We start from the raw sequence: 23705 nt of genomic DNA on the forward strand, positions 1-23705 counted from the left end.
TATATTAAAGTGTAAATGTGAGGAATGAAGCAGTTCAGTGTAAAGTAGCTCTAAAATCTAAGCAAGTCTGATCTTTTTTTTTTTTAAGGTTTAACAGATAAGCCTTTTATTTCAAACTTCTCTTTGCTATAGCTCTGCTTGCATATATGAAATGTAATAATCTGTGTAAATAGGTTTACAGTTTACTTATCATATGTTGCCTTTTTTATGATGACTAGAAGTGATTAAAGATAGCACTTAGGATTTTGGATGGATTATTGAGGTTGTCAGCCACATAATTTTGATGTCTCTTAATTGTTGTTTTTGTGTCTGAAAGTAATTCATGGTATAAAAACAGATCTCAATTTCTAAGTATTCAATACAGTCCACTTACTCTGTGATGTTTTAAACTTCTGGCCAGCCTGAAACAAGTGTGAGGTATAGGTTTTGTGCTCGCATTCCACAGCTTGAACTGTCAGAAGAAAATCAATAAATAAATAAGACTTCTTCAGAGAATGTATAAAAGCTTTATCTGATTTTTTAAAAAATGTTGATCAGATTTTAGATCTGACTGATGAAACTGTGATCTTGTAATACCTTGTTTTATATGTATAACTTTATGGCAGTATTAGTTTTTTTCAGATTATCCCCAAATCTGTCTGATTCTATTAATTCCTGCGTGGAAGTCGTTATATAGAGCGGTGCATTAAAGCACTTGATGTTTTGGTTTTCTTGTGTACTTTTAGGTGAGTTGTGTAACCTCATAACGCTGGATGTAGCGCACAATCAGCTTGAACACCTTCCAGAAGAGATTGGAAGCTGCACACAGATCACCAACCTTGACTTGCAGCACAATGAGCTCTTGGACCTGCCAGAAACTATAGGTATGTAAAGAGACTGGAGAAGAGAAAATAAATCACTATTTCAAAATGTTAAGAGGAACAAATTTAAGAATGAGTATTTGGTTGGTGACTGTAGAATGACTGTGTTCAGCTCAAGGCAGATTCACGCTCGAGATAAAAAGCAAGGTGTGCGTCTTACCTTAAATGCAGTTTCTAGCTTTCTGAATGATATTACTGAATCTAGCTGTGCTGCAGAGTGCAGCATTGTCTATAGATGAAAGATACAAGGAAAAAAGTATATTGCTTCTAACTCTGATTTAACGGTATTCTGAGGTTGAGTGAATATCTACAGCTTGTCTGTCCTTTCTGTAATGAAACTGAGCGTATAAAGGAATAAAAGGCTAAAAGACTCTTAGTTGAAATGTAATACTTCAGCAGATAGTGTTAACTAACATCTTTGGCAAAAGAAAAATAGAATTAGGAAGGTAAATGTTTTACATGAATTCTGTATATTTTATGCTGCTCTGTAGAATGACTGAAAAAACCTTCCAAGTCCACAAAGTCTGTGTGCTAGTGCAATAAAATACAGAGGATTTGCAACTTTGATTGGGAACAAGACTGAAATAAACACTGTCCTGGGTGGTTTCAGAATGTTGTATAGTATGAAACAATAAAATATGACTTTTCCTAATTAATCAGATCAGCTTTAAACAGATGTCAGAGAAAGATGCGTCCTATGATTCAAAAAGACAAAAACCAAGGCCATCATGATTTTAAGCTCTTATTTGTCACCAGAACATACTTGTAAGAATTAATGTTATCACTTAGATTATATTTATAGCGAACATTTCGTTAATGTACTTTAACCCGTAGTAAAATGAATGAGCAGAAGAGTGAGGAACCACTTAACAACACTCCAGCTTTTCTTCTGGCAGTAAATTGTTGAGTGTGGAGCTACTGTGGCTTTTTGTTTGGAAAGTTTGACCTGAACAGAGTTTACATTGATGAAGTATCTACTGGAGCTAAACTTCCTTCCTGGATTGATGGTATTTTTAAACTCTGGAGATGCCATTCCATCTGGAATTTGCATCTAACTTACACAATTCATAAGCACGGCCTTTATTTTTGTAGCTATTTTGTAAATCTTATTGAAAGTTGTTTTAAGTAAAATTTACATGTAGTGTACATGTCACATTTAGGAAGCGAGATCTCTGGATAAACTGCTAGTTATGGGGAAAATTCTCTAAGCTAGTGTGAGATTTCCATTGTCAGGGCTTATAGACCACTGTTACTAATTCTTCTGTAGAACAGTATTGATTTATTGAGTAGTGACTAGCAGTTACTGAGCTTCTCAGAGGACCACAAAAATCTTACTTCTAATACGCTGCAAGACTGTGCTTACAGGGAAAGGCCTTTGGGTAGGAGAGGCACAAAGTTACTTAGGCATTTAAGTCATTTGAGATAAATAGGAAATAGCTGACTATGCAATCAAGATAGTTTGGACTCATCTGTTTCTTCAGAAAGTTATTGTAAGCTTAGGTGGTTTGTATTGAGTCAGGTTCATACCTGGTTGGACTGGATTTCTGCCTATTTTCTTTGTTTTGTTTTTCCATTGCATTGTCTTTATAGTGTTTTGAAGTTACTTATTTTTAAATGTATATAGCTGTCTCTTTACATGCTTATCTGAGCTGAGTATCAATGCTATATAGCTCAACAAAGCACCAAAGACAGATGAATAATGGTAAGAGACAGCAGTGTTCCCTTGTGTCTTTAACCTTACACGGGTTCAGTTTTTGCTCTGCTGGAAAATACCAGTTGTTGGTATTGACCAACGTGTAGTAGCTGAGCATATCTGTTTAGAGTAAAAACTTAAAATCAGAAATTGGTATTGGTGCCACATACAGTACACAAACAGCCAGAACTGAATACTTAAGGGAAAAATTCTAAACTCCAGTTTAAATGATAATGATCAGCCTACATTTATGCATGTTACAGAAAAGGCAGCCGTAGCCAGTTCAGCAACATCGGCTTTATGTCTTAGTCATCACCGTTTTGGTTCAACATTAAAGCAAGCTGTGGCTTGATTTTTAGATTACAGCTTACTTTGTGGTAGGGATTGTTCAGCGAGAGACTTTGAGTACTGAGAAAAACCCAGCGAGTAAATGGCGCGTGGCCGCGCGGCGCGGCTGCGGGACGGCCTTTCCAGCCTCTCCATCTCTCGCTCCAGTTTCTGTCTCTTCCCTGCTCGCGAATATATACCTGGTGTTTGGCACAACTGGCTTGTCTTTGAACATTTAAGCGTACTGAAACCTGGCAGGGTGTAATATATAAGCGCTGTTAATGTTTCTCCAGTTCAGTCAAACTGGGCCGGGGGTCGCACACTGGGTGCAAAAAAGACCAAGCACATTTGCTCTTTCTAAATATTTAATGTACTATGAGCTTATGAGCCTCCTGTTACGGAACAGACTTTCCATTACTGCCAGGTCTGTCCCCTCCTCCCCCACCAACACCCTTTTGATGGAGGCCTGTTGTTTTTCTTCAGAGGGATGTTTTTGTCAAGCGGCTTTGAAAAACAAACAGCCCCCTTCCTTTTCTATCCTCCCCCCCCAGCCTTTGCAAAATGCTTCTTAAATTAACTGCTGGACTATCTAACCAAATTTTGGTTTTACCACAGAAAGATTTCTGGATCTGCCAATTAAAACAAAAGAAAAAAAGCTTGTTTTCTAACAGGACTGTACTGCAATGTGCCGGAGCTGGGAGGAAGGGATGTTGGAGGGTGACATGCAGGGGAGTGGCAGGGAAGGGATTATGCATCAGCAATGATTACAGAGGTAGCAGAGCCAATATACCCACTCTGTAAAAATACAAAGTTCTTGTTTCAACTAACGCTTTATAAGCACGCTTTCGTGCAGTAACAAACGTCGATTTTAGATATTAGTTGTCAGGAAGTGACCTAATGTCTTGCTTTATAGATATTGGCTTAATACATTCATATCTGTATTTCTGTTGATTGAAAATTGTAAAGTACTTTGTATATTAGATCACTTCCTGTAAGAAAAATGAGCTTTGTGGAACAGCTTAGCACATTCCAATAGTCTCAAGTCTAGAATCAAAATCATAGTGGGATCTTAGGTGCTTAGTGTTTTAATTGCAGGTTTTCCCCCCACCCCCATGGTTTTTTTTCAGGGGGGAGGAGGAGGGAGAACTATGATCTACTTGTATTTACACAATGTCTTATCTCTGTATACTTAGCTGGCACACTAATGTATCCAAAAGATACATAAATGAAGGTGAAGAACATACCATTTATATTAAAAATAATAACTGGATGTTTGAGACAGAGAGAAAGCAAATTTTGGGTGGAGTAAAGTGTTTCTTTGGATTACAAACTAGCTTAGAAAATTTTGTGCTGTAAATACCACATGGTGAGTGCTCCCTCTTTGAACTTTTAATTTTAGCATTCTGTATAAATATGTTCACAATTTCTTATTCAAAAGCACAGAAACACTTACTCAAGAAAAAGAAATTAACAGAAGCAGAATTATGGCTTTTTAAAAAAAGTCAAATTCTTCATCTGTTCTGTAATTTTCCAGTTTTGTGTGTTTACGTGTGCAGTTTGATTATAGTCAAATGTGCCATATTCATGGACATTTAAGGCAACAGACATTTTAATAAGAAAAAGAATAGTCAGTTGTCAATGTTCCAAAAAGAGGCTTTAAAAGCACAAAAAATTCCGTCACTGGACACACTTTCCAGTGTCTGACATGGCACTGTTCCTAAGAGGTGGTTAGGAAAATGAGAGGCATATTTGAAGCCCTGCGCTACACTCCTGCCCTTCGCTGTGACACATGAGCTCAGAAACTGAAATCACAACTCTCATGAAAGCAAATATTACGTGGAGCAGCTTTGCCATTTTTCCTGGTTGAAATTGTGCTACAAACTAGACTTCTAGCCCAATTAGCTCCAGTGTACCTTTCAGAGCACAGTTGTGCTTTTAAAACACATAGTTGATAAAATGTGGAGCATCGTGAACAGAACTGGGCGCATGTAATTGGTACAGCTCAGATTATATAAACGGTGGTTGAGAGCTTTAAGTCCCTAGAAGTCCTAGTAAAGACATTTCTGTAGAAAAGTGGAACTACTTTAAAATGGTATTTTAAGTTTAGCAGGCTTAGCAAAAGCTGGAGAAGTCTATTCTGAAACATCTAACAAATGCGCTGGTCCTGATGAGACCCCGCAGAGGACCTGCGGCTCCCTCGGTGCTCAGGGGTGATGTTCATACGGGACTGACGGGTTTGATGTTACTACTCTCCACTCTGATGGAGCAAAGTGCATAGGCTCCTTGATGGCAATATTCATATTCTTAAAATTTAAGCACATGACCTAGTGCTTTGGCCTGCGAGCAGTCAGGACTTTGCAGGATTCAAGCCTGTTCTGTTAGGCTCACACTGGGAGATCTGATCAGTGTTCAGTGCTCTGTCTAAGGTTTTGTTCTTGGACTGTGCTGTTAGTGAAATTACATTCTGCTAGTATTGGGCAATCACAATATGCTCAGCCTTTTCTCTGTCTGGTGGAAAGCAGTGGCTCCCACTCTTTTACTCGCATTTTTGGGCTGTTGTAAGCCTTTACTAGTTCTCATGATGGTCTCATGAAGGGAATGAAGCTTCTGGTTCTTGTTGGCTACTAATTCTAGACTTAGTATATGTAAAGCAGTGAAATTGGCTAGAAAATAGAGTGGCAGGAGAGCATAGGTGGAGAACTCACTGCCTACTCCAATGCAGAACGCAAGGGATGAAGCAAAGCTGTGAGGTGTCAACTTCAAACCAGTTAAAAGCAGACTGCACGGCATGCGATGGATGGGGAACACTTGGGTCTCAGCGCTCTCACAGGTTGCTGTAGATGTTAAAAGCTCACAGGCTCACAGAGCAACCTGAAGATTATGCAGAAGAAAAATGCATCAGTTGCTGCTACATTCGGGAAGTGGCTGAGCCACATGGTGGATCTCCCTCAGCTCTTGGAGAGGTTTCAGGGTGTGCTTTCCCTTTTCATAGGTTCTTCTCTTGGTATCTGCTGCTGGGCATTTTCTTCCAGAGAGGTGATAACTAGGTGGATCTCTGGTCTGCATGCAAAAATTCTCACATTCTTTAATTAGTGAAAATTATAAATGTATATTAATGTATTGTACATTTTATGTTTATATAGTGGGCCAGACTTAAAAAATTAAACACGTCTATCACTTAGGAAAGGTTAATGTTTTTTCTGCATTGCCATTAGGTGTAAACTGTTCCTACAATGTGATTTACATTTATATAAAATCTTAAATTTCACAGAAAGGTTTTAAATAGTCAGTTGAAAAGGAAAATAAGACTACCAATTAAAAATTAAATCAAATAAATTTAAGTAGCTTTGTGTTATTGTATGAAGTATGAATTGAGTAAAATGCAATGCTTTCATTGATAGCCCAAAATAAGTCCCAACTGGTGCTTTTGACTCTGCAATGTGAAGTGTTTTTGTATTTTTGTATAATTTTCAGCTAATTATAACTTCCTTTTTTGTTTTAATAAATAAATCTCCAATGCAAGCCAGATATCGTTAAACACATGTACCGGTTTTCTGTAAAAGTTAGGCTAGCCTTTAGTGGCTTATTAATTCTGAGTTTATTGATTTGATTTGTGTTTATGAAAACATTTTTAAATTTGTATCTTGGTTGGCTAAAGATGTTAAAATTTCTTTAAATTTGTATCTGGTAAGACTAGGATGGGGACGGTTTATTTTAGTGAATGTACATACCATCACAAAGTAATTAGCTGCAGAGACCAGTATGTACAGCTATATTACAACTGCAGCTCAGCATTTTCAGAATGATTTTGTATACTGCTGAAAGAAAAAGCCCATAATCTTATTTTCTTTATGTAAGAAGCAGGCATGAGGGAAGAGCAATTCAAAGCAACACACCAGAATCGAGACAAGCAGGTCTAATAGGTGCACGCATTTTGATGAATGCAACTTAAATGGAGTTGAATTTCCATAGCATAGGCAGTTTCAGAACCATGTCACTAGGAGTTTGTGTTCCCTAACCTTCTGCAGGTGTTGTATGTGGTGCATGTCAGATACTTGAGCCTCTGTAACTCGAGTTTTGCCAGCACCTTGCGTGCATCTTTCATGCATATGCAGTTCACAGTGAAGCAGAGTTGAAAAACAAATAACTGCTGACATGGTCATGCTTTAGCCTTAATCTTTAAATAATGAGGGAAAACATGTCTTTGGTTGATACTGTTAGACTGAAAATAGGAATCTCTTTGCTCTCTTCAAATGGCATTTAAACCAGTAAGGGTGGTAGAGATTAGTTTTAAATTTATTCTAAAGAGCTTTCTAATAGATAACATCTTTTAGGAGAGTTCCTAGACTTTGTGTAAGGAGGATAATGCACTTTAGTTTGAGCAAGACAAAAAATGATGGACCCTGCTGACCCTATAATCTGTGAGTCTGAATCTGTGTCCTACACTGGCCTGATATATCAGGAGGTTTTGGTGACTGGAAAGAACAATTAAAATACACTAAAAATCACTTTACTGTAAAAAACCCAGTAAAATCTGGAATTCGTAAGTCAAGTTTTGTGTTGTGTTCAACTATACCTTTGTATTTGGAAGAGTGTAATTACATTTCATGTTTTGGCTTTGGTAGTTGGTAGTAATGATCAGGAGGGATTCTCTTCTCTTCTACAGTTTTCCGGAGTGGTTGCACTCCCACTCCCATCACCTTTCTGTCCCCGTTCTCAATTTTCCTAAAACATCAGCTTTTAGCCAGAACATATTAAACATTAGGGATGTTCCAGCCCTGCAGGTTGTAGAAAGGATTTGAACTCTTGGGTGATTGACTGGTGACACAAGTTTACATTCATACAAGTCTATAGGCTTTGGTTTAGGAAGGAGTTACCCCCAGATCAGATGAGTAATGACCATGGGATTTTGTTTTGCTTCCCTCTGCAATATGCTCACGGTGATGGCCTTCAGGATGTCTTGCCAGACAAGTCACTTCATGCTGTTCAGTGTTGGACATTGGCAGACATCGTCTTTGCTTGTGAAATGCAATTGAAGGTTAAAACGGTTTATCTGAAGCCTTTCGTTTTACTCTACAGCTGTCAGGGGAAATGGTTTGCTTTCTGACAAGAGATTAGATTAAACATGTCAATAGCTCCTTTCACCTAAAAATCTGTGAAACTGTTCAACAATTGTCATGGAGTATGGCCGACATCTGGAAAAACTAATGTATGGTAAGTACAAAGGGTGATACAGCATCTTCTGACTTATAGCTATTTCAGGATAGGAACACTTGAAATATTTGAACACAGTGTTTAATCTCTATCCCTAGCTGACCATCTCTAGCTCGTCTAGTCTCTCCTATACAGTTTTCAACTCTTTTAAGCCCCTCAGGTCCCACCTGCTTTGTAACATACTCATTGAACCTCTTTTGGCTTTTTCTTCCATATTGTCATCTTTGTTATTCTCACTATGAGATTAATGTGATGTGGTGTATTAAGCTTAATTCATGTACATTGTTTTTTAAAAGTGACATAGTCTGATTATTTTTTAACTTTTTAATTAATTTTAGATGTATCTCTTGCTTTCTGTTGGTTAAAAATGACATCTGGTACCTTTTGTATGTAAAATGGCAACTGATCTTTCTTAGAAGAAGATCCCTTAGTGAATTAAGTGAACTGCACTCTATGAAGTAATATGTGGTCATGTAAAACGTGTTCTTTAATAGGTGGCTACTCATTGTGTGCAAAGTTTAGTCAAATCAAAATCTAAGAATATTTATAGAAGTTAAATCATCTGAAATACTTAATGGTACTGTGTTGTTTGTAGCAAGTTCTTGCAATTATCTACTGCGTGCTGAGGTTCATGTATACTTTTGATTACAATCTTATGGGGTTTTGATGTGCACAACTCTTGTAAGTCCAATTTGTGTTTTTAATGTTATCTAGAGTTTACTCTAGTGAACAGATTTTAAATGGATCTGATGCTTCTGGTTTATTTAAGAGAAAGCAACTGATCCTGATAGCAAACTAGCTTGATGAACTAGGTTATATAAAACAGACTAATTATTCCATCTTTTAGTAATGATGCAGTAACATTTCACACTAAGTAATGACCCTTCATCTAAGGATAGGGAATTTGAAGGATTATTTTAACTAAGGGATGGAAAGGAAGAGGTGTGGTAAGTCTCAGAAGAGAGCATTTGTCAATCCCTTTAGAAAGAACCGGTAGGACTTTGAGTTAGGAATTTGGATTTCTTTATATTATTCAACATACCAGATCCTGTTTCTCTTGACTTTGAAATATTCAAGAGAGAGATGTATTGCTCCTACTCGGAGAACCACTTCAGGTAGTCTTTGCGTTTCTGTAAGCATGGTTTCTTGCTTTAGTTCTGGTCTTCCCTTTGTTTTGGGATTGGCAAACACCTGCTTTTTCTTTGACTAATATTTTTGAGGTACCTTTAATAAAGAATTTAACTTAAACCATCTATTTAGAGTCTCTTTTATAGTAACAGAGTTTAATTTAATGCTTCTGGATTTGCATGCTTCCAAGTATTTTTAATTAATTTCTGTGTAAATTAAACAGCTAACCCTGAGAGACACATGCAGTCATTCCAGTGAAGTGATTATGAATTCTGCACTTTGGTGGCTTCAAACCTGAAGATCTGGGCAAAGTGGAGCCCACTGGTGGGCATCAGTACGCTTTGCTGGTGGGAAAATGGACCTGAAACAAGGTGGCTGTGTGGAGTCTGATTCCCGAAGAGTGACTGCTCAAGCGGAAGGTTGAAATAAAACAACTTTGCAGTGACTTTCTTCAGCCTGGCATAAGTTTAGGGCTTAGTCAGGCTTAAGTATTGTATTTTTAGAAGTACCAATGGATGGGGCAATTGAGTTTATAAGTTGTGTGGGTGGGTTTGGTTTTTTTTTTTTTTGCAACGGGCTTCCTAAGAAAACAAGTCAGAAAGGGTTTTATTTGTTGCTTTGTCTGCTGGTAGCTGCTTTTCAGTTGTGGTTATCAAACTCTTCACATTTGTGGACATCTAGTGCTGCATTTTCTGAGGCACTATACCCGTGAGAGGCTGTTTGAGAGGAACCTCTGGGGTATGTGACAAAACTATAATCACAAATGATCCTGATGACTGTCTGACTGAGTTGATCATGATCAGTTGTTACCTTCCTCGCCATCTTTCTTAGATTTAACCTGACAACACGTCAGCAGACTACCTAATACGGTGCCATCTCAGAAGAAACCACTAGCTGAACTGGAGATGGAGATTAGTGCAGGCACTTTAAAGCAGCTCTGAATATGAGTATCAGCTAGGTAATCTTGAGCTCAGGGAGCTGTAGGTGGGATCATTTTTGACTGTGCAATGCGCAAATTGTGCTATTTAGCAACTTGTAACAGTTTTAACATACTGAACGGAAGGAAGAGCGATAAGGATCATCCTTTTTTGTGAAGGGGAGACTAAGATCTGGCTTGTCCAGCATGAGAAGATAAAAGCCGGTAAGGGTTTCTCACCGCAGCATGTTCACAATGAGGTGTGAAGAACTTTGAGGATGAAAAGATATCCGAGTCTTGTTGACAGAAGACTAAATGGCAATGAATTGGCTATAAATAAATTCTGGCTTGAAATGAGAAGGTGACCCATGCTGCCTGCATCAGCTGGATGCAGGACAGCCCTTCCAGGAGCAGTGGGAGAGGTGCTACTGATGAAGCTCCAGCTGAAATCTTGCTGCTTTTGTTCTCAGGAATAACTGTATTTAGTGCTGTGGTGCGTAAAACGGTCACAGGGAATGTGGTACATGTAGGATGTGTATTCTGTTATGCCTTTGCATGCCTTTCCCATGGAGGAGAAAGATGACTAGGAGAGAAACAGTGAGAAAGTTTTATTGAGAAATGCTATTTGTGATAAAAAAAAAATAATATTGAGAGCTGCTGTTTATGCCTTCTTTCTGATAATGCCATGAGGATAGCCAACGTGTGTAATTCTCTCCTGGAAGATTATGGTACAGTTTGACTCTCTCTAATGGCTGCCTTGTTTCATTTTTCTGAAATGCCACGTTGCTGGTAGGAAGAGAGCCATATACATACAACCTGTGCTTGCAATCTGGGAATTGGCATAGCGACGTCGTGTTGCTAAGCAACAGTTGGCATCATGCTGTCTGCTAGAGCTGTTCCCCATTCATCCAATTAGCCTGAAAAATCCAAATCAGCATCTAGCTCAAGGTTTAAGTAGTGAAAAAGAATTGATATCTTATTTTGTGTAAACTTTTTCATTTGTTTTGTTAGTAAAGCATTAAATAACAATTCAGAGAAGTGCAGTCAGGACGTGCTTTGTTCATCCCTGGAATGGCAAATCCTAATAATCCTGGTGCCTTGCGAAAGGATGTTTATCGTGTGAAATGAGGCCAGTTTCCTATACAGCCAGCAATGACAGCTCTCACCAAGTGCAGCATGAAATAGTTATGTTATGTACAAATGTGCATCTTTATACTAGTGGACTGTACGTTCAAAATAGATCTTAATTATTCTTAGTGTGTACACGTACTGTAGGATTTAACCTCAAAAGATGAAGATTTGTGCGCTGGAAAGCAATATGGATAGCCCTGATTTTAAATGCCTCTTTTGGTTAGGAGAAGATTCTTTGCAGCTTCTGCAAAAGCTAATTGTATACTTGCTCAGAAAGAAAGCACTTGAAAATTATAAATAAAAATCAAAATGGGAGATAAAACTAGTTAAGCAGCTCTGGGTGACTACCTGTTGTTTTGACTTTTGTTTCATTCCTGACAATACTAAGTGAAATTTGTTGCTAAGCTTGTTAGCCAAATATCAGATACGCACTGAAAATTCATCCTCTTTTCTTTCTTGATTTGTAAGACTGGGATAATTTTTGTTCTATATAAGTTTTTTACTTTTTTCTTGGTGGTTTTCTTTTGTAGTGGTTTGGTTTTTTTTTATTACTTTAACTGCTCCTGTGACTCTCCATTTTAGTAACTACAGTGAATCATAGAACAGCCCTAATTTCCAGCTTTTATTAGCTACATTCCCAGATACTCGGTGATGTAGGGTCATTCTTACAGTTTATTTTGACCAAGTTCAAGAAAGAGGTATTTTGCCACTTTCTTTGTTGAGACTTTTCCTCTCTCTAGCAGATCCCATTGTAGCATTTTTATTAATTTTCATTCTCCATTTCTTTTTATTTTGTTTCATCCTTTGCTTCCAAGCATATTTCATACACTACACTTTCTTCTTCCTTTGCTGTGTTCCAATAATCTTTGTATAAGTATGTATGCATAGACACCAATATATCCTTCATTTAATGAGTGGTTAGACTATGTATTAAGCGCTCTTCATCTTTTAAAATTATTTCTGGTTATTCTTGCTGCTGTTTGTTAAATCTTATATTTCTTTTCTAATGCGACTTTCTGATACTTCAGTTTGCAGAACAAATGTGTTGTGCCATGAGTGGTTGTAAAAATGAGTGTAAAACAGCACATGTTTTGTAAGGAACTGTCCTGGTTTCAGCTAAACCACGGCAGGAACTGATTGGTGATGTGAATCTGTTCACAAGCTCCTCTGGTGCGGTGTACACACGTGCACAGACATGCTTTCTGATTGTAGGGATAAACCAAAAGACTAAGCACTGTTCTTCATAATATTTGCCAGCTGACTTTTCAGTGAAGTTCAAGGTCTTACTACTTACAGGAGAGTGTAAATGCCCCAACACCATATAGTTCAAAGACATCCTTAAGCAGTTGGTTTTAGTCTTGTACTTGTTAGATGGTAAAGGTTAGAGGTAAAGGGAGCTTCAGATGGGAAATTTTCAAGTTGCAAGTTTCTCATGATTTTTTTTCCTGACTGAAATACGTATCAACTGGGACTGTCAGCCTGGCAATATTCAGAAATATTATTACATGCACTATTGTCCAGAGTTTTGTGGACTTCCTCCAGACTTTTCCTTCGGTATCATTCAGAAAACTTGGAAGTTTTTTTTTTTTCTATCACTTTTTAAAGACTTTGTTGCTTTTGAAGGATGGTAAAGGTTCTCCCCCCCCCCCCCCAATAGAGGAAGTTGTTTGGCCAGGACCTGAGCTGTGTGATGTATGCCCAAGTTCTGGTAATATGAGTCATGGCATTGAATGATGCTATCTATAATTTTAAAAAGTTATTTTGGGGACATCTGGAAAATGGTAGAGTGTTTGTTGCTAGAAAGATGAGGATAGAAGGACTTCTACAATAGGACATAAGCCTTGCTTGCTTACTGTATCATGCACAACTTAAGAAAAACATTTAGTATGCACAACTGCATGTTTGACTTCAGCATTAGAAAGCACTGTTATCTATGTATCTCCTTGTTGGGGATGATAGCTCCATTTCACAGTATGAGAAGTTTGAAGTGTGAGACAACAGTGTGAGACAGCAGAATAATCAGAAGTTAAACCTTGTTCTGTACCTTTGTGTTAATCTAATGATATATTAATAACTGTTTGCTACCTGTAGGAAATCTGTCCAGTCTAAGTCGTCTTGGCCTGAGGTACAACAGGCTGTCAGCAATTCCGAAGTCTTTAGCAAAGTGCAGTGAACTTGACGAACTGAACCTGGAGAACAACAACATTTCTACTTTACCAGAGGTGAGAATTAGAGGGATTGGATTTGAAAGGGAATGTTGTCGCAAGGCATCGGTGTCTTGTAGAGGTATAGGAACACATGAAGTTATTTCATCTTGCATCACAACTCTGAGGAATACTCTTTCTTTTAATCTATGTGTGTGTAATGTGAAATACTGCAATTCTGTACATATAGGTGTGTCAAACTAGTATAGAACTGATGTCATACAACTTTAGTCAAAAGTGGGAGCAATACCCGTGATTGTATTTGCTGTCCTGAGTCTCCTTAGAAAAGCTTAAATAAGGAGTCCAGGTTCTCACCATTGAAGGCAGGTAAGAGCTTCTCAGTGCTTCTGTTTCATGGAGGTAGGGAAGAAGTAGAAAAATGAAAAATCTGGTATCTCTTTCCCCACCTAATTGAGGCAAGAATAACCTTCAAGTGAGTGGGTAAAGCTTCTCACAGCTAGTTGGCTTCATTATTCTCTTCTTAATGTGGAAAAGAGTGTGCTGTCACCTCGCAATGCAATGTCATCTGGCAACTCATTGAGACACCTTCCCTCAGTTATGAAAAATAAAAATTTGCATCATTTTTTGTTTCCAGTGACTGTGAGGATCATGGGAGAAAGGGGACGAGAAATCCATTTTCTTGCTTTTGTTTTCATAGCTGCTGCACTTGATTGTCTTACTTTGGTCTCTCTTGCTTCAAGCTTAGTGTGGGACCAAGGAAAAAGTCCATAGTTAGAAGTTCTGGAGCCACCTTGTCAGTCTCTTCAATTAATACATTCCTTGAACTGAGTGTTTTGCTAGCTCTGGGGTGGAGATGCAGAAGGTCCTAGTCCCCAGTGCATCTCTATGTTTTTGTATGCTCCTTTCCTAGAGCTGTCTGAAATGTGCCCCTGTGGACTCCAGTTTCACAGTCCTGGATAGCTACAGTAGTTGATTGCAGAGCATTTTTTAAATACAGCTTTGATGCCTGCGGACTTTGAAACTATTTAAACTGCTGGGTTATACCTTTAATCCTTTTTGTTTTCTTAATTTCTTGAGACTGTTTATCAGGGCAGCAGTGTGTGAGATGCTCAGCTGCATGCTTCAGAGAAAAATTTAGAGAAAAATGTTTGACTTGAATTTGACTTGACTCAATTGACTTGAAGCACTAGTGCCTGGGCAGAATTGCTACGATGACGGAAAAAAATCCGATGTGATTGATTCTTCTTTTGGATATTTTTTCCATTGCTTTAGAACTTTTTGAGATGAAGGCTTCAGGACACAACATATATTCTGTTCTGTTTTAATGATGGTCACACTGCTTTCTTAAGCTGTCATCCCCACCCCCTCAAGTTGTATAAATTACTAGTATAAAATAAGTTAAAATGTATTTAAAGAGGTATCTAGCAAACTATACATAGAAGAAAAAACCTAAAATGCACTTCAAGTTAGGCAAAATACTCATGGTAACAAAGTGCAGTAAGTAACTGCTTGCCTTCAGATAAATTTCTGAACTCAGCAATGGTGGACTGAAAACAGAGAATTTAATAAATGTTTGGGTAAAACTATCACTGAAGATAATGCTACTGAGAGAAAGCCACCAGGCTGCTTTTAAGATGAGGTAAGCTAGCCTACCCCATCTAGGCATATTATAAAAGCAACTATGGTATAATTACAAAAAGCTAATGTGAGGGATGATTACTTGCATTAAAATACGTTTGTCATAATATAAAACTCTCTGCAACTGCGCTGTCTTCTTCATGTATATTTGCCAATAACACTTAAGCTGCTGCCTTGCAGAAGTGTATCATTTATACTGTAATCTGTTTAAAGTAAAACATTCTGTGCTATGATACAAAGAACTGTATTTGTAGAAGAAACTTTTGAATTTCAAAACATAGCTGAAGCTGCTGACACAATGCCTAATAAATATTTTATCTTAAAAGGATGGGGTGGGAGAAGGCAGCACTGCTACAGCTCTCACAGATACAAGAGCGTTGTTCTCTTTGTACTGCCAAAGCTTTCTTGCTTCCCTTCAAATGTGTTTAATTACTGTAGGCTATTAGAGTGTATTAGCCAACATATTTTTAATATTTTTTTGTATGGAAGCAGACTTCAGAAATGGCTTTTTGAAATGCCAGAATCCATTTGAAGCAATAAAGTGTGTTTGTGACAGAGCTCAGGGACGGCCTAACCCTAGGACAAAGACTATCTGTTAATTAAAGTATCGCTAGAAGCAGTATTTCCTAATCAAAGATTATACTAGTTAATAATTAGGTTAGGTTAATACTGATTTGAAGATCCATTATTCTATCTTATTTGCTGAGATGCCCCCAAATTGTATTTTGGTGCTTAAAGTTTTAGCCATGACATGTAGACAAGTCCCTATTTAATCCTGTTTTATTTACAATAATATTAATAAACTATTTAGAAAAGTAGCCAAAGCTTTGCTGGTGAAACAGCAAAGCCATGTTCTTGAAGCTTTTACAGTGAATATAGCACCAAAATTGCAATCCTGAAATACTGACATTAAGAATATGGTTGGAGTCATTATCTTGTTACCGCTCATTCCTGATTGCAGATGTTGCATTATTTATGGTATGTAATGCCATGCATAAATCTCCAATTTCTGTAATACTTAAGCAAATAGGGCTGAATTCAACTTGGCATAGTAATAAGCAAAGGTGACGCTTCAGCAGTAATTTAGATCTCATTATTCATCCCCACAGATCCAGCAACGTGCTTGGCACATAACTAACAGAAAAACTCTGAGATCTGCGCTGCTGAGATTGTAGAATCTAATTAGATTGCAAAGGGAAATGAGACTGGATTCAATGGGCAACCATTGCTATGCAGTTTAACTCCAGGCTTCTTGCTTTTCATTTCTTAAAGGGGGAAGGAACAAAAAAACAACAAAAACAAAAAGGTGGAGTCGTAACTATTTGGGAATATTTTTAAAACAGGAAAAAAAATTGGAATTTCCAAACCCTGCCCTTCCCATTTTTTTTCTCTGTCCTGTCAGACTATCTGAAACTTTTACAGCCTAAAAGAAAACTTCTACAGATGTGCTTACAATATGGATTTTTATTAAATTAACAAAGATTAGTACTGGAAGTATCAAATGCCTGTTTGAAAAATGGTGCATGCAGTTGATACTTCTTTGGGCCCTGTTCTCAACTGTGAGCAGGCATCAAAATTGAGTGAGCTGCAGTTGGGTGGCATTGGCCGAAGCCTGGACCACCGTTTGGGATGGACATGCTGCTGACTGCCCCTGCCAGCCGCTGCCCCTGCCCTCTTCAGAGCTGTCCAGGACACAGCAATCTGTTATTAAAGAACTCCTTGTGGAGGAGAGAAGAGTTACAAACCCTCCTAAACTTGCACTTTTAAATGTGATATGTTTGCTTTTTTTGTATCTGGCAGTATGTGAGGAGAAAGGGGGAAGTAAGGTAAGGACTGACTACTGTGATCGAAGTTCTATCAAATTTAACACTGGTTTATGTGTTGCAACACTTATTTAGGGGATGGACTTGAGGGAGGGGGAACATTTCTAATTAGACCCATGAGGGAAAAGAGATGTCTTCAAATAAATCAGTCCTAAGTTCCTGGGTGGTTTTCTTCTCTCTACAGGGTCTTTTATCCAGCCTTGTCAAACTGACTAGTTTAACACTGGCCAGGAACTGCTTCCAGTCCTATCCTGTGGGTGGCCCGTCCCAGTTCTCCACAATCTACTCTCTCAACATGGAGCACAACCGCATCAATAAAATCCCCTTTGGAATTTTCTCTAGAGCTAAAGTATTAAGCAAGCTGAACATGAAGGTGAGGCACAGAAACATGCTACTGAGTGTAAAATCAATGGGGAGCACTGTTTGCTGCTCCATGAATTCTGGCAAACTTAATGATACAAGGAATTAATTTCTCATGCTGAAGTGGACGCTGCTGTTGTCACATATAGGAACAATTCGGTATTAGTTTAAAAATGTACTATTGATTTGTCTTTGTTAGTTAAGGTGTTGTCACATTTGCTCGAATTTGAACAATGAAAATAAGCAAGTTGATTGCAAAGTTCTCAAATATTTACATGGAGAGTAGCTTGTTTCTCCCCCTAAGTTTAGATTATAAACAAAATAATGTAAAATATCTTTTTTTGAATATATTCTTTCAAAACCTAAATTTGTAGACTTTTGGCAGTAGCTGTAGAGCACAGAAAAAGAACCTTTAAGGCTGTGCTATGTACACTTAGTGTTAAGAGAACTGAGAGACAAGAGATTATGTTTTTCTATGGATGTGTTTGTTTCAAGTTTTTAAATTACTAAAAAAAAATAAACAAGCAGCAGCTAAGCTTAGCTACTGTTTTGGCACAAATGGATTCTCAGTTTGCATTAAGACCATTTTTTATCACATACCTGTTTGTAACTTTGCATGTTTACCAGGACTTTGTATGATCTGGGTTTTTTTAGATTTTTTTTTTTTTAAATGTCTGGTCTAGATCAAATTTTGTAGCTACATTTTAAGCAGTAAGATGTTCAGATTAATCTGAGATGCTTTTATGCTGAGCCATTAAGGTATATTTCCTTTGTGGTGTGTTAGGTTCCCCTCCCCCCTTTTTTTTTTTTGTAGCAAACTCCATGTATTTTTAGGATTCCGGCGTTGCTGATAGCACCTTTGTAAGTTATGGTGAATTTTCTGTTCTTCCCTGCTCCCAGCCTCCATTGTATTCAGCAAAGAAAGGACAAAAAAAAATGTTTTAACTACTGGGGCTCATGAAATCTTGAGAATTATGCGCTTCTAATTTTTCCACTTCAGTTCATATTAGTAACACAGAGTCAATTCTGTAACTCTAGGTTGGGACTGCTTATTATGTTTTGAGGAATTAAAAACATATTTGGCCAATTATCAACATTTTATTATTCTGATTTAATTATCTACTATTTTGTTATGAAGTATTTTGTAAACAGTTTGTTTATCAGATGCCGTGTAAGCGCAGACCCTAAATGTTTGATATGTTAAATCACAGGACAATCAGCTGACCTCTCTCCCCTTGGACTTCGGGACTTGGACTAGTATGGTAGAACTGAACTTAGCGACTAATCAGCTCACAAAAATCCCTGAGGATGTATCTGGGCTTGTTTCTCTTGAGGTGAGAAGAGTATAAATGAACAGCTAAGTGAATCCCTGCAAAGAGGCATTTTCTGCTTCAGGTTTAAGTAATAATACCTTTTGGTCAAATAAAGCCAAATAAATATGTGTATGTATGCTATTTAAATAGATGTGATGCATCCGTTTATGGTTGTTTTCAAGAGCTTTTTGAACATTGTTCTTTAGGCTCTGGATGAGTGTCTGTGCACAGGGTTAAGTACATAGTTAAAAATATATATGTGGAAAGAAAATTTTTCTCAACAGAAAGTTACTGTTGTAAATGAAATGGCACTGAACTCAGTTCAATTTCTGGAGAGGAATGTTTCCAGCATGGAAACAGAAAGGATCAGAAAAATGTAATGAAATGGTCTACAGCCAGAGCTGGCTTGAAGTGTAGCACTGTGAACTTTGTAGGCAGCTGGGTGGGAATTCTCAGCCTTTGAGGGGGAAGAACTCGTAGGTTGAAACCATGAACTAAACCTGTTGTGTCCCCATGTCCTGTTTCCCAAGGTACCATCAGGAGAGGCAAACTTAATTGCCTTGGAGGGACATTAAAGATAGAGGTGCTTGTTTGGGCAGCTGAGGGGACTTCGTAGCCTCTCTGAATTGCTGGGAAAAATCAGTTAAAAGTACAATAGCAAATGGCATGTTTGAAATTGCAGATTTCCAGTGTGACTGCTGCTCTGGTTAAGTAATAATTCCTGTAATTTGGGGCAAAAATGATGTGGCAGAGTAATAGCTGTTTAGTGGCCCAGTTCCCTTTAAGTTAAGGCTCTGATGGATGTGATTGGGAAGTTAGTAACCTCTAACAACTGGATTTGCCGGTGGTCTGCCAGGTGCCGAAGCTGCAGAGCTGCAGGGTCTGCAGACCCCTTAGCACTATTTTTCTTGGTAATTAATGAGTCAAATACAAAGAACTGTTTGAGCAGTGTTTACGCAAAAGTGAAGGTTCCCACAGCAGCGCTAAATCAGCTGCATTGCATGTAGGTGATACTTTCTGTTCCTGCCTTTGTTTCTTGATACACGATTAAAATGTTACTATTCTTATCGTGCTGTGTATATCGTAGCGCATAAAGGAAGGCCACCGAAATACTGCTTGTGCCAACGCTAAGATGTTGGCTTTTGTTAATTCTGATTTTTAGCCTTGTTCTGTTCCTGCCTTTGGTGTTTCCATGTTACATGAAGCCAGTGAGAGCTGGGTTTGGGAGAAACCAGGCATTTGCACCCTTGGCTGGTTTAGCAGGGAGCTGTGTGTGGCTAGGATGAGGGTCCACATTGGGTGCTCTTCAACATCCTTTGTTCCAAGGTGCCTTGTTAAATAACTAGATATAGCATTGTCTAATCAGTAATTAATTACCTTCTACTTGCTGTGTTGTTTACGAAGCTTGATTACTTCTAAGGACTGCTAGACTTCTCTGGAGGAAAAATCGTGTATACTAGTGTAACCCCTGTTAACTTGCTGGTGCTATAAGGAATAACTGTTAAATGATGTTGCAAGTAAGGACACTTTTCTTGAACGTATAATATATATAACTGAACTTAGAAAGGAGGAGAAAAACAAGAGAATAACACTGGTATGGGTGAGTGTGTGATAGGAGAACATTTTGAAAAGCCAGTGGATATCTATGAGTATTCTGCTTAGGTGCTCTGATCTGTACGTTTACTTGCTGCTCCTTTTAACCAAGGGGACACGGGGAGAAGAGGAAGTATTAAGCTTTTTAAGGAGGACTTGGCAAGCACAGCAAATAATGTAAAACATGGTTGAGATAGCTATAAGGAAGGAGAGCAAAAAATAGAGGGAAGTCCAGGAAAAAATTGTGTTTCTTTGGTCATTTGAAGAAATTAAGTGTTCTTTGGTTTTGCTATGCATTTATTATTATGTAAAATAATATTTGAAAGAATTCTGTCATAAATCTATGTATTTGTATCATTAAAGACTTAAAAAAATTATGTTAATCACTGATCTTTATTTTTTTTATCTTCTCAGTTTGCTTCCATAATTTGAATGTAGACTAATCTTGGACTTTATTACTTGAAAATATAAAAACATCCTGTGTTAATCATTATTTACTAATGCGTTGCTGAAGTTCTGTGTGTTTGGATTTTTTGGGTGTTTTTTAGGTTCTTATCTTGTCAAACAATCTACTAAAGAAACTTCCCCATGGAATTGGAAATCTACGGAAACTCCGAGAGCTAGATCTAGAGGAAAACAAACTGGAATCCTTGCCAAATGAAATAGCTTACCTCAAGGATCTGCAGGTGAAACAATAATGGGCTGAGATAAACATCTAGCGTCCTTTATTAACGCCGTGCTGATTTAATTACAACTAGTTTGATGAGAGGAACTGTTTGGGACTGGACATAGAACCAGAAGTTAAGAATCTTGTGCAACATCATCCACAATCTGTCCCCACTAATTCTTCTCCAGATTTATCAGTTAATATTGAACAAACAAATTCTGAAGAGTTTAACTGTTGTACCATGAGTACAGTACTGCCACAGGAATAGCCTCTGATTTTAGTCACATTCATGAAAGCTTTTATATTTAGGCACATGTTTTACTTTATTTTTATGTTTAGTGGTCTTTAATAGAAGTCAGAAACGTCGTTGAAGGGCAGACATTTTTTGTTGAAATGCTGGAGAGTAGAACCCATCAGTTTATCAGCTATATATCTTGTTACTTGCTGTCATTCAAAGCAAAAGTCATTAATTTTTAAAAACATGTTTTTTCCTTAGAAATTGGTTCTAACTAATAATCAGTTGACCACCCTTCCCAGAGGTATCGGTCACCTTACCAATCTGACGCACCTTGGGCTTGGAGAGAATCTTCTCACACACCTTCCTGAGGAAATTGGTAAGATCACTTTTTCTGCTTTTATTTAGTGTGCCTGAGACAAAGCAGTTAGTGACACAGAAGATAGGCATCTGCTGTGTTCATAAGTAAAGGCCACAAAATTCATGTGAAACCTAGATATACACAACCTGATGTGAAGCATGTGCCATAGGAACAGCACTGTACTGTATGATCTTTATTGTGCCAAACGGTAGTGAAACGAATGGTCTAGCTTTTTTTCAGTTCTTCTGCAGAAGACACTTTAACTTGGAATGGTGAGATTCCTTTTCTTTCCAAATTCTCCCACAATTTGCATATTGTCAATCACTCAATTTCATAAACCTATTCTTGGAAAGAGAAAGGAAACGCACTGGTCCTACTGTGATTCCATGGTGTAGACAAAAACCTTGTGTAAGGTGTAAACAGCCAAAGCAAATGTTTCTGATGAGAGTCCCTCTGCAGACACTTCTGTTTATAGACCATCATATTGTTTTTCACCTTGATGAGATCAGAAAAGAAAGTGAAGAGGAGGAAATCTACAGAAAGAAAGGGAGGAATAGGATTCTTTTTGTCTACTTGAGACATTTAGAGTAAGTGGGATTCAGAGCTTCTTCAAGGATTCTGAAACAGAGTGCCCACGTTCCTTTTATAGTTGGCCACAAGCATATAGGTCCAGAGCATGATTCTGAGCACTTAAATTAAAATCTTAAAGTTAGAGCTTATTATTGAGGAAAAAATGATGAGACAAGCTACACAAAGCAAAATGTGGTCAGAAACAGCGATGTGCAGATGGGGAAGGCATGGTCTGTATCTCTCAGCATCTTTAGTGAAGAGCTGTTACAGCTTCTGCTCATCTTGTATGTGCCTCAGTGTGAGAAGAGCCTAAAAGAATCTAAATCTGCAGCTTTTTAATTTGTTTTGTTAGTGGAGAGAGATTGGGTGCTGTGGAAATGAGCTGTGGAATTAAAATCAGTAAGGACACTTCAAATACTATTGTAGGAGTACAATTTGATTATTAAAGCTGGTTGTCTTAACAGATCAGAGAATAGTTAACTGTTTTCAGATATGACTGCTTCATCTATCATGCTATCAGCTATTTATTGTTTGTTTTGGTTTTTTTTTCTATAGCCTTTCCTTTTTGATGGTTTTCCGTGCCTTAGGCCCTGGCTACTGCTTTCTCTTGTGAAAGATTAAATAGTCTTTTAGGTTATAGGAGATGTTTATGGTGTATATAAGATCGGAAAATGGGGAATGTTTTGAGGAGGACTTGTATGTTTGGAGTGTATTTCGAAGATATGGATTAATTTTGATATTTCATTGCTGTGGAGGAATGGAAGTCTTCAGAAAGAAGAAATTACTCTGTTTTCCAGCTTCTGGTTAATCTGTATTGCAGTATCTGCAGTAGAGGCAAGTTGTAATATTTGAATTTAGAAAAAAATTTTCCCACAGGTTTGTTCCATTTAATAAATTCACTGCTGTGCAGAGGTCTGTCCTGCTTTCTTCCTGTGGCACATTAGTTACAAATTCATGTCTTTAATGTATGGGTTCTAATAATATAAAAGATATGGTATAGATATTTTTAGAGACACAATAGATACTGTATAGTCTAAATATTTTCTAGGCCCTTCTGACTAGATAGCTATTCAGTGTTGCCTGCAATTGCAAAGCGCTTGACTGAACAGTTACGGTGAAGTCCCTCTCGGTTCTCTTATTCTGTGTATTCTTAGTACAGTTGTTATCTAAAGGAGGTGTAGTAGTGGATATTTTTACAGGGAAACTAAAGCAAATTGGTTCTTCCTTAGGTACCAGTGAGCAGAAAACTTGCTGTGCTTGAAAATAGGAGTTTAGATGAGTCACTGACTCAAGATTCTATACAGTAAAGAATCTTCAAGTGGACTTAAAGCTTCTGTCTAAAAGTTAAACTGCATGAATCAAAAAATCACTACTTTATATTATTTTATTTTAACCAGGTACACTGGAGAATCTGGAAGAACTGTATTTGAATGACAACCCCAATCTGCACAGCCTTCCCTTTGAGCTGGCTCTTTGCAGCAAACTGTCAATAATGAGTATTGAGAACTGCCCGCTCAGCCACCTTCCACCTCAGATTGTTGCAGGAGGACCCTCCTTCATCATTCAGTTCCTAAAAATGCAGGGACCATATCGTGCCATGGTCTGATGCAAATCGGATTGTCCAATACACTGTACAAAATACAAACTGCATTAATGTTGTAATTGTCTGTATATGTATATATAATATAATATATGTGGTTTATATTATATT

At 37.8% G+C, this 23705-nt stretch overlaps 1 protein-coding gene across 2 annotated transcripts in view; it reads left to right on the plus strand.

Annotated features, from left to right (window-relative positions):
- Positions 1-23638, plus strand: part of SHOC2 (soc-2 suppressor of clear homolog (C. elegans)) — a 38175-nt gene extending 14537 nt beyond the window's left edge. Inside the window, exons 2-8 of one of the 2 annotated variants that reach the window (XM_010291187.1) lie at positions 726-863; positions 13361-13491; positions 17080-17268; positions 18467-18589; positions 20710-20847; positions 21325-21442; positions 23392-23638. In XM_010291187.1, coding sequence (XP_010289489.1) covers positions 726-863; positions 13361-13491; positions 17080-17268; positions 18467-18589; positions 20710-20847; positions 21325-21442; positions 23392-23600 — 1046 coding nt within the window. In that variant the 3' untranslated portion in view covers positions 23601-23638. The remainder of the gene's footprint in view (positions 1-725; positions 864-13360; positions 13492-17079; positions 17269-18466; positions 18590-20709; positions 20848-21324; positions 21443-23391) is intronic. The other variant, XM_010291189.1, reaches the window with a different exon arrangement.
- The last annotated feature ends 67 nt before the right edge of the window (positions 23639-23705 follow it).

This window comes from Phaethon lepturus, unplaced genomic scaffold (genome assembly GCF_000687285.1).
Source record: "Phaethon lepturus isolate BGI_N335 unplaced genomic scaffold, ASM68728v1 scaffold5297, whole genome shotgun sequence".
NCBI lineage: Eukaryota > Metazoa > Chordata > Aves > Phaethontiformes > Phaethontidae > Phaethon > Phaethon lepturus.